The sequence below is a fragment of the Pundamilia nyererei genome, unplaced genomic scaffold (genome assembly GCF_000239375.1).
Source record: "Pundamilia nyererei isolate P.nyererei 1_Seehausen unplaced genomic scaffold, PunNye1.0 scaffold00093, whole genome shotgun sequence".
NCBI lineage: Eukaryota > Metazoa > Chordata > Actinopteri > Cichliformes > Cichlidae > Pundamilia > Pundamilia nyererei.
The window spans coordinates 891,378-903,540 of record NW_005187494.1 but is presented as its reverse complement, the minus strand read 5'-3'; the positions used below and the strand labels follow the sequence as shown (position 1 = coordinate 903,540).

The 12,163-nt window shown below is 39.8% G+C and overlaps 1 protein-coding gene across 1 annotated transcript in view; it reads left to right on the top strand.

Moving 5' to 3' along the window:
* The window catches only part of myo1g (myosin IG), a 65,405-nt gene extending 58,489 nt beyond the window's left edge, over positions 1-6,916 (top strand). The window contains exon 23 of the mRNA XM_005739724.2: positions 6,461-6,916. Coding sequence (XP_005739781.1) covers positions 6,461-6,623 — 163 coding nt within the window. The 3' untranslated portion in view covers positions 6,624-6,916. The remainder of the gene's footprint in view (positions 1-6,460) is intronic.
* The last annotated feature ends 5,247 nt before the right edge of the window (positions 6,917-12,163 follow it).

Below are 12,163 nucleotides of genomic sequence, written 5' to 3'. Positions count from 1 at the left end.
ATAGACATGCGCTCTTTTTCCCAGTCATAGTTCTGTCAATGCGTGTATAGACTGAGGTCTTCTCTCCAGTCTGTTTTAGTGAAACTAACAGTTGATATATGTATTCATCAGCTCCAAGTCTTGATGGCAGAGCGGTGCAGACACACAGGCTCATAAACATAAATGCAGGTGATGTTTTAATCATACTGTGCATATCCCATACAAGTGTGTCATGCTTCTGTCTCCTTGGGACAGATAATCTTTTTATTGTTCAGCAGTTACATTTTAATTATCAGTCATGATTTAATCGTGGTTGCTGTGTCACCGCTTGTCCCTTGGAGGCACTGATCCCCGTTTTCTATTTAAAGTGAAGAGAAGCTTCTGATAATATTATAAAATATTCAGTTTACTGAGCAGTGTCCTCCAGCAGGACAAACTGTTTCTAAAGAAAACTGTGTAAAAAGACATTAGAAGCATCTTTTATCTGTGTTGGCACATTACTCCCTCTGAGCTATGCTGCATGGGAGTGTTGTTGTTGATCTGATTTTCCTACAGTGGCACACACAGCATCAGAAGCCCTGTGTTTCAGCAGGCTCACTGGCTATTCTTCACCACACATGCAGCTCAGCTGTAAATGAAATGGCCTGTAAGTCTCCATAATGGAGACACCAGAGGCATGTACTCACATCGGATTATCAGCATCCAGCATCATATTGGGGATGACAGGGAGAAATCCTAGAAAAAGCTGAAGAGGGGGAGGAGGAGGCAGAAAAAAGGGGAGATGAGATGAGGAGTGGAGGGTCCAAGGGCTCCTCCAGGAGCTGCTGCTCGTCCCAGTTCTGTCTGCACCGTCGTCTCCATGAATTATTTGACTGCAGCATGAGGACGTTTTTGCAGACAGGAGCCTGTGGACCATGTTTATATACCACATCCCACTGCTCTCGTACAGACTGTCTCCTAATATGTGTCACTGATTTTATGATTTCCATGGAGGACATTTTGAACTCAATACCAAAGGGGAGATGTTCATAAAATAAGCTATCACAATGACAACTACGATGGGTAGTTTGCAGAGGGGAATCTTTACATCTTTGTTTGAAAATATGTGAAAAAATTGTATATATAAAAAAAGATGGATGGAAAATTATTATTATTATTGAACAGCTTTTCACTCCTCCTGTCATAGGCAGTGAGAGCAGCACGTGTAACCCTGCTAACGCTTTCCAATCACGGTGACTGTTTTAGCCACACAGCGTTCACAACAACCTGAGGTGTGAGTCTTCTTCATGAGAGGAAAGAACAAAAGACGACTGGTTCTGTTCATTACCAGCTGCATATTTTTTTATTTGTAGACTGTGATAGAGAAGCTTGTCCACAGCTCAAAGTTAAAAGAATCTTTATTTACTTTATTCTAAGCCTTGGTGCAGCACCTCAGTTTATCAGAGACAAGCTGCTTTAGCTTCTCTCTGTATGAACATTTGGAAAACATTGGTTGGAGACGGTGGCCCTAACAAAATTACTGCGACCTTGTTCAGTGAGCTTGCAGTCTTGTTGAAGAAGGTGACCAGATGTGACCTGTCCTCAAAGTGAGTTTGGTGCACTGATAAAATGGCAATAAGACTGAGTCACACTAACATCAACACATTACATGCAATGGGGTGTGTCATAATATGTCTTAACTGTCCAATCATAAACAGAAATGTCTTTAATCTTGTTATCATATAGAAATATAACCCAAATAGTCTGCAACCAGTTGAATCACCTAAAGAGACGCAGCACAGACGAGTGTTTCTTATTGGTGCAGTATGACTCAGATTGATAGCATCGTGTTGGTATTCCCTGGGTTTATAAATAAGATTTGAAAACCTTTCTCAGTCTTTTGGAGAGTGATTACAGCCAGTCTGATTCAGGGCACGATTGTTTGGAGACCAGTTGTCTTCCACCAGTTGACCTGTGCAGTCACTTTACAACCAACTGGTCACTGCAGCAGCTTGCAATCAGTTTCCCTAAGCAAAAAAAAACGTAATGCAGTCATCAGGCAACCTGCCGCTTTAGCCTAGTAGCAAGGAGGTTGTCATCCCACTGACAGAGCTATAATTTAACCATCCTCTGACTAACTGCCCCTCCTGCAGGTAAAGATGCTCACAGATGATTACATTAAAGACATCAGCTCTTATTGACATCATACAGAGCCAAGAATAGAAAAAAACTGAAACTTAGCAATCATTTTTTTATAAACATGCTGGCCTCTTTTAGCCATGTTCAAATTGAACAGCCTTTTTAGACCTTATATATAACAGAAGATAACTGTCTCTGTCTTGGGGGGGGGTTGGCATTTTGTTGCTCATTAATAGATGTGAGACAAGATTGGAAACATCTGAAATCAATATTCATGCGACCTTACACAAGAAAACGAATCAAATCAAATTAAAGCCACCATGTTGTTTATTTTCCGCTACATTTAATACAGCTCCGCTCTCACTCTCACTCTCGCTCACTGCTGCTCTCATAAATCAGGGCTGATAGGAGAGCATCTGTGATTTTGTGGTGATATTTTCAAACATGCCAGAAACTTCCGAGCGAATGAGGATGCATTTCTGGCTACTGGGCAGAATTTGGCCAGAATCTGGATTGTTTGTCTGAGCAGTTTGTCTGTTTTAAAAAAACAACTGTTAAATAGTTGTAGTCTGAATTACTCAAAACTACAACATTATTGTGAGAAGCTTTAATATATTAAAAAAACTATCCAGCAGTCCATAACTGCAAAAAACAATACATCAAAACAAACTAATCATTCATAAGGGTGTTGTCTAAAGGGTGGGTTTAGGTAAATGAAACAGTTTGGTTAGGGCAGGGTCATGGTCGTGGTAATTGTTGGTTAAAGGCCACAGGCTGGACACCACAGTGTCAGACATTGACGGTTTGGTTGTACACCGATCCATCCACCCCAAACTGCTTCCTGGGAGGTTTGGCTGTAATGTAACAACATGCTTTGTGCAGCTTTAAAGCATCATTTAAGTTGGAAAAAAATGGAAATGTGTTGAGAAATCGTGCACTCGGTCAGTGACTTCTATCTGTCCCAGTCCGCAGTTACTTCTTTAATCCTCTTGTGCACCTTGAGAGAATGTCTTCCCTGCTATGTACGTTATCTTAAACATGTTATGTAGACTTAAAGATGGCTAATCTGTTCTTTTTTTTAATGAATTTGCAAAGTGAGGTCCTCCAATGACCTCCTAGTTAAAGGTGGTTCCCCATCTAGTGCTTGTGAACATTAAATGTTTGCACAAGCAACATCTGGGCCGATTTCTGTTGGTGGAGGACAGTCTGGTTATTGTGGACAATCTCAGCCTTAAAACAAAATTCTCTTGCTGCAGCAGAAAAATTCACAGGCCTCTGCAGCCTGTCATCTACTGTCCTCGGGCGCAGCCAGAGGCTTTTCTCAATGTGCGCTGCCGGAGTTGGGTTTCACTTCTGGTAGTGCTACGATGAGGTCAGCATTGTGCACAAATTAAAAAAGCTCTCTGGAGGTCAGTGGGTTTTTGTGTCAGGTTTATCATAGTCCAGCAGGGCTGGACAGCTGGTTTGGGGGTTCAGCCAGGCAGGGTTGGCTTGGCTGAGAAAAAAACAGCAGGGCCACACCTGTTGGGGTGATTCATGATGAATAGCATCACAGCTCTGGAAAATTGCAGTGACTGAGGTCAAACTCTTTTAGAAAGAGCACAGCAAATAATGCATCTGCAACTTTAAAAATAGAGATCTCAGTTTCCGTCAGAAAATTCAAGAAATATGTCCCCACTGCTTGACTTGAAGCATATTTTTAAGCAATTTGATTACCTGATCCAAATATGAGGTTTTCCACCGGATAATCTTTTTGTTTTATTCAGAATGCGGCTGCATTTCTCTGTAATTGTCTGTTATGGTTTATTACATTAAGCTATCACACCTCTGATAGCTCAATGTGTTTAATGAGTTTTGTTTAGTTATAAGAGAGTGACCGTGCTTCATTTTCTCTTATAAATGTTATAATATAAGCGGCTAATACAGGAAATTAAGCCCTTTTACCTTCAAAGCAAAAGTTTCACTTTTTTAACATTTTGGCTACAGCACTAAGACATATGTTGTCCATTGCAATTTTTTTTCTAGTTCAACTAGAAGTTAGCAAATGTGTTTGCAGACAACCCGCTGTCTTCCATGCAAACCATGAAGAACCTTGACAATCTGCTAGACATTAAAGTACGGTACAGGGAAAAGGAGGTTTTTGGTGAAGCACTCTTATTATTTGGCCTAGTGACAACCAGCAACCACTCACCAACCCATCAGGGAGTACACACATGCACGCAATGCGCCTCTGACATCACATGAGAAACCTGAATACCATTAGCTAGGCTAAACAAAAACTTCATGATTAGTTTATAACAAATGAATTAGAAAATTAATTTGCTGAACTAGCTTATTTGCTAGCTGAACTAGCTTATTTGCTAGCTGAACTAGCTTTTTTGCTAGTTCAGCAAATCAATTCATTTGCTAAACTAGCAAATAAGCTAGTCTAATCATGTTGGTTAGCTATAGTAAAAACTTGACAACCAGTTCCATGAAAATGAAAGTTAAATGTATTTAATGCTAATCATTATCTTTAAATGTTCAATACAGACTTGTCTTTGCTTTGAAACAATTCAAACACATGAGGTAAAACTGAAAGTTCCAGCAAATACCACTTCCAGAAAAAAAACTTTTTTCTTGCTTGTCAAAGACAAACTTGAGTATTCATGAACCTGAGCCTAATTGGAGGCAAAAATATTTGTCCAAACAATGTTGGATCAGGACATTGCAATATATGCAATCTAGTGCCAGGGGGCAAAGCCTCAAATTATATTTAATATGCAGGAGAATTTTTTTATTGTACTTTTAACCGACTTTATGGGAGGTCCCCAGAGTTTGGTGAAGGGTTAAAAAACAATGCACACACAAAAACCTAGCACTTCCAAAACAAAAGCATTACCTCATACTTATAATCCAGTTCACCCTATTCCTATCTCTATTCCGCTAATGTACATAGCATTATATATTTATATAACACTATAATAAACTGCATATTTAAACTCTAAGATTTCAGGTGTTTCTCCTCAGATTTGCACCAACGATTGCCAGCACTGTTGCATAACAATAATTATGCAATCTTCCCAAAAATGGGACTTTGTCCTTTATGATTTCCAGCCATATTTTTGAAGACGACCATGCAGTCTGGGGAGAAGATGACACAAACACTTTGAAGCAACACATTCGTCTGTCTTGCCAAACTAACCTCAAGCTTGCCAAGTTGGCTTATCTTTACAAGCCAGCCTTTATCATCAGTCACATTACCAATATTCAGAGGCATCCACAAATAGTCATTATGTAAATATTGCCTTTCATCTCTTTTTTAAAGCCATTAACTTGAATTGAAACTGAGAGTGTTTGCTGATTGGAGAAGGAGAGAATACATTCGCAAGAGAAACATTCTTACAAGCAGGAGTCTGAGCCTTAAACTCCCCTGGGCCTCTGACTATGACGTAGGTGGATTCAGTGTTAGAGTCTTTATAAGCATGCTGCACAGATCCAGCCATGTGCTGGGCCAGCTTGTGTTTGGTGGAGCAGCGGGGTCAAGGCAGCCACGCTGAGGCTGCGGGATCCCCGGGGGTCGAGGAGGAAGCAGCGACTTCACAGTGGATCATCTTCAGCTGACTGTGCAGCAGCCGAGCGAGCCCGGGCACACTTTCATGCCCCAGCTGTCAGCAGAGGGGCTGGATACTGCTTTGATCAGGAGAACTCAGCAAACAGCCAGGTGTTAGGTGATCAATAACAAATATTTTGTGGTGATGCTTCAGTTTTGGGTTTTTTTCTTTTTTTTACTTTGTGACTTGCTCTGGAAATGTTGTAGTCTTGTTGCGGTAGACATTCAAAACACACTTCGAAGAGGAGCAGACTGCAATTTTGGTATCCCAAGATTTTGGATTAGCAGCAATTAATGCAATGTTCCTAAAACCCACACACCAGTGGGCAGGTTTGGGACTCTTGAATCTTAGCTTGTGTAGACCTGTATTTTAATGTCTGGGTAAAAATGAAATAAAGATCAAAGTTAGTTTTATATCTGTGCATCTGGGAATTCAGTCAAAAAAGGCTTAACAAAAAGTCTGTCTCCAAGTGAATCAAAAGCAGCTTCATATTTTCGTCTAATATCCAAGATAATATATAAGTGGCAATAAAAGTGATTTCTACAGCCCGTATATGGACATGGATGGATGTGGACATGTTTTAAACCTCCTTGTAATTTTCCCACTGAGCAATTGTGTCTGAACATCTTCTGCTATTTAACTGACCAGATCAATATTCCAGCAGTTTAATGAGTGATCCTGGTCCCTGTAACCATGATAACCATCAGCTAATCACGTATCAGTTCTGGCAAAGTTATTGAAACCCAAATGTTTGCGTTGTTGTCTTCTAGGGTGAAAAAAGTCCAGTTTCCTGTGAAGGTTTGCCGTTCAGGTTTGGAGATTCATATGCGAGGCAAGCCCAAGAACATCTCGGTGGAGACCAAAGCTGGTCAAACCATCGCCGATTTCAAGAAGAGTAAAGACGGTTTCATCCTGCTGGTGCCCGCTAACTAACAGTCCCCCAGTCAAACCATTAACAGCTACACCTCATCGACATCTAAGGAGAAAATATCAGCCACAGACATCCCAGCTGGACTTTAGCAAGAATTTCTTTTAATACATATAAACAATTTTTCAGTATATGAGGATTTTAAAGTAGTAATCTGAGCATTTTTTCTGGGAGAATCTGCTTTCTTCAGCATGCAGAGGAAACTGAAAGCTGAAATACTTTTATATTCATTTATAACACATTTATATGTATCGTACTGTTTATGCTTTTTTGTATTTTTATGAAATATAAAGATGTTTTTTTAAGATATGATTGAAAAAACAGAAACAAAAAGCACTTTTTATGATGATAAATATGGACATGTTTTTGTGTTGTAACACACCGCTGCCTGCAGACTGAGATAATTATGTCAGAAGTAATAAAAGGGGAAAGAAAAAAGACAGTGGGGGAAAATTCATTATTCAATGTTTACTTAAGTTCTCTGTATGTTAGTGTTTCTCTCATGTTTTGCCACATGAACAGAGTGAATGTCGACTTTACGCAGTATTTAAAACCCATTAAAATGTTCAGCCTTAAGTGGCTTTAAGGCTTCCCTGCACAAATCTACTGAACATAATGAATCAGTAAAGACGCTTCTATCCGTCCTCTGAGTGGCAGCTATGAGCCCGCGTCCACAGAAAACTGGACCCCGTGACGCAGGAGCTGCTTCCTCTCTCATCCCCTTTCCTGATAGTTAGACTGATAAACACAAACCAGCACTGGAGAGGTCATTTAAATGATTTCTGAGGAATGAAACTGAACATTCCTTGTTTATTTATTGTGCTATCCGGTTGTCCAGATATGTTTCTTTTATTGTGAACAAACTCACAATGAAACCTGCTTTTATACAAACGTCTTCTATTGGAGTCTTTTACAGAACTTTAAATAAAAGTACGGCATTAAATAAAGTGTAAATTTGTCGTCTCAGGAGAAGCCGCACTAAACTGAAGCCCAGCTTGTTTATCATGGTTAAAGCTAACCAATCATAGAAAACAAGAAACGTGTGATTAAGTTGAACCTTGTGTGTTTCTACAGTGCCGTTGAAAATCATGCTACCTTTGCATTGTTCACGTTTTGAGATTTGTAGAAACAATAATTGTGACAATAAATGTTTTTTTACATTAATAATCATGAGTGTTTTCCAGGTCTAACTAACAGCAGCTGCAGATAAATTTGAGCTCTTTTGTGTAATTCTTCCCAGAATATTTACAATTGAAGAACAGATAAACCATTTGGTATGAACCAGATTTACGGATATGCTTAAAGAAAATGATCCTTTAATAGTAAAGATTGCTGCATAATTGTCATTATTAGTCCTTTAGTTTGTTGTCTCAATGTTTGATGCAAACTGTCCCGTGGAAGGAACTGATACTTACATAATACAAGTGGTAAAAAAATAAAGCCAGGACTATAAACTACAGTTCCTCTGGTGGCCACTCAAGACTAACTCCAAATATGAGTTAATCCCCACAGACTCCCATGTTACAGCAGGAATAAACATGTTTACAGCCTGCTACAAACATGGTTTCAGTCTCTGTAGCTTATTTACATGCTTATAACAACTGAACAGGGTTTGTTGTTGTTTAGTCCCGGAGGGCTTTTTACATAACCGATCATTTTAAACTCAATTAAGGCGAACAGTCTGTGACTGAACCAGACCTATCCACTTTGTTTGAGATATTTTAGATGTATTATCAGCCAAAAACATGTTGTGTGGCTTACTGTACTAACAAATGACCCAAGAAGTCTCTGCTTCAGTTTCACATTCTGGTGATTTTTAAACTACCAGTCAACACACAATTTATACCTGCAGCCAATGCTAATTAAACTTGATGTTGGTTGATAACTTAACATTCTACCTTTCTGACTCAAATGAAAATCAGCCAGTGGTGCTGATACCAATACAAATACTTTTAACCTGTAAAGGCAGCTTGTGTTACATGATTTATAAATGAATCATCATCAGTTAGCAATTTCTTTTTGTGCCAGCCTCTAAAGCACTTTGGCTCAGCCACTGTTGCTTAAATGTGCTACAGGCTATAAATACAATTCACATGACAGTCAGCACAAAAAGGTTTGCACATTTTTCACAGATTATAACTGATGTATGTTTTTTAATTTTCCAAAGAAAAAAATGTTTAACACAGTTCAGTACGCTTCATACTAAGAGGGTAGAAACAAAGCATCCTATCAGTCCTAGCGCTAGCATCGATCAAATACCACTACCAGTGTTGGTATCGATATAGATGTTTAGATCAGTCTGCCCATCTCTAGGAGGCAGGTGAGGCCACAGGTGGTGGCGACTGGACTGATCACGGTCTCCGTTTCTTTTCATAGTGAAGGAACAGACGAGCGGAGAAGGGAGAGACAGAGGTCTGGACTGACTGTGTCTTTGTCTGTGAAACTGATAAATAAAGTGAAAACCAGTAAGCACAACCATCGCATGTGTTGGGTCCTTGAACAGATGCATCCCGGATGTACTCTTAGGAGAGATGTTACAAGCATATCCCAGCAGGAGTTGCCCCGGGGAAGACCCAGAGCATGCTGGAGGGATTATATTTCTCAGCTGGCTTGGGAATGCCTTGGTATCCCCTTCAGATGAGCTAGACGAGGTGGGGGGAGAGGAAGATCTGGGTTTCTCTGCTTTGACTGCTGCCCTCACAAGCTAAAACTACTTAAGTGTAGAAAATACCTGCATGGATGGATGCACAAACATAACAGTGTCCCTCTTTTATACATGCCCACTATAGAGTGGATTTAAAACAGCCTTGGACTTTTTTATTCCTTTATTATTCCTTATTCTCAATGCAACTGCAGATTCAGGTGTGTTATGCTAGTAGCAGCTAATGTAGCCTTTAGCCGAGATTAGCAGCAGGTTTCCAAAGAAGGACAAGCAGACTTTAATGTGGAAAATTAGATTTAGTGTTTTGTTGCAAAAGCTTCATTTCAAACACAACAACACTTTATTTTAGTGAGGTTTTAAATACGGTTACTGCTCCACTTGTAGTTTTTTCCCCCTCTGAGTAAATATGTGCGTGTCTCTGTTCACAGTCTGAGATCTTAATTCTCTGATGTGCTGCCAGTTTTTATCTGTCTCCACGGTGACCTGTTAGTGCGACTCGGTGATGTCCTGCCCTCGCCGTGACTCCTGCTCTTTGACGCACACCCTGCTGTGATTCCCCAAATCTCAGTGCTACATAATACTCTGAGAGTACAGATGTGTGTGTGTGTATTTTTCATGAGTAGGATCTGCATAATGTGGAAGGAGAAAATATTGTAGCTCTGTAAGTTACACCAAAGTCACCAAAATCGTCCGTGATGCTGGACCAGGATGTTCACACCTTCTGAATACTGGGTGGAAGTTGGAAAAAGCATGTCTTTCCTCTGATTTAAATCCGTGTTTAAGCTTCTGAGTTCTTTATAAAATAAATGACAATGATTTGTTGCCCACATCATTGTCTCAGAAGCTCAGAAAAGCAATGTAACTGCTTTCAGGGTACGCAACATATAAAGATAACAGCCAGTAGCCGATGATGAGATTTACGCCACTGGGACCCAAGCAGACTCGCAGACATCAAATAAGCTCAAGAGACGGGGAGTATTTTGAATAGTTTGAACTGGACCGTTTCCTGCTGTGTGGCACGTGTGAGTGAGGACACCTGTGGGAAACATCCCAGCCTAATTCTGTTCAAACTGTTTGGACCTCATGTGTGGAAAGAGCCTTTCAAACTTGTTTCCAAAAACGTTAACAGATCACACTGCTCAGCTATCACTAAGCGAAAAATAAATAATGCACTGTTAAAGTGTATTTAGGGAACACTGCAAATTAAACAGCTAGTGAATGTGAAACATCAAAAAGTCGAAAGCTTGCTTGTTTTTTTTCTCTTCACTTCAAAGTGGTGCTGGGACTACAAGGCTGTCTTGACATCCTGTCTCAGGAGGTTTGATGCCAATTCGCACCTTTATTCTTGTAGCTGTAATGACTCTCGCATGACTGCAACGTGACATTAACGTGTGAACGATCCAGAGGAAGTTTAAAACACATAATCTTCCTCTGGGAAATGGGAGCTACAGGTATGTGAGAAGTTCTAAAGAATAAAACAGCTAAATAAAGCGACTAATAATTCAGGCCTTGTAAAGATAAAATATCTGGTTCATAGTGTTTAGGGGTTTGAAAAGTATTAAAGCCAGACATATATAACAGAGAGAGAAGTTCATGGGGCATGGAAACAATAAAGATGCAAGAGGCATATCTTCTAGAGGGCAAAAATCTACTTTTTAAAACTGATTTAAATTAGTTTTTGTTTGGTAATTTTATACATGCAGTTTTTACTTCCCTGTGACGAGTGAAATTAAAGTTAATTTAGATCATGCTTCAAGGAACTGACAAAAAAAATGCCGTGTTCCTACCTGACTGAAGACTTTGTTACACTGGGGGAATTGGATTGTTTTTCATGCCTCGCTGCTATCTGAAGCAACACACCTTCAAGACGGTGCAACTTTTTGTGTAGTTTTATTACGAGGTGGTTTTGCTCAGTGCCCATTTCTCAGTGGAATAAATAAAAACAAATCAAATAAATATTGTACAAAACACAAGGCATGATTTTCACGTTCATGTGCCATAATACAGATTACATGAAAAGTAGTGAAAGAATCATTTAGGTTGTTAAATAAAAGTCATTATCCTATGTAAGAAAAGTTTAGCATCAAAATATGCTTAAAATGCCCAAAGTAAAAGTAAGTATTATACTACATTACTTCACTGGATCATTATTATTTATTTATTAATTTGTTTAGCACTTCAATGAGTGATGAGTGAGTCTTTTTTGTTTCTTCTCTGAACCTCTTGTGAACTTTTGACCCTCAGGTTTTATTAACTAGGTGACCGAAGTCAGCAGCTTCTTCTTTCGCGTCTCGTTATATTGAGATCTCAATAATCAAAGAAAAATTAAAGTAAGCATGCAGCAGAAATCACGGCCGTCGGCACACCTCAGCCCTCTGCCCTCATGCTGCTATTTTCACAGCAAATTGCATTTAGTAGCAAAACAAAGTTCATTGTAAATCTAATTTCGACTTTGAGTCTCAGAAAATGAGAGAATCCCAAGGTCTCTACAGCTGCAGAGAGAAGATCAGGCAACTGACCGAGATTTGTTTACCAAGATGCCACGAGCAGCGCCTCAGCGTGAGCCTCAGACTCATGTGTGTTACTGTGAAAGCTCTGTGTTTCGGCGCCAAACGAAGGCCTCCAGAGTTTCTGTGTTAATCTGCTGTCGCTCCCGCAGCTCTTCTCCCAGTTACAGCTCCACCAATCACTCGCTGGAGGCGGCTGTATGTTAGAAAACAGAGATTATATGCTGCATTTGTTTGTGTGTAATCCTTTAATCATTCATGTAAAAGCAGTGATTTATCAATTACGTGTTAGAGCAGCATTTGAAGCCTCTCCATCTCCGATTATTAAGTGTGTTTCGCGTGCGTCTTCGATCCATGCAAACACGTTTTCAGAGCA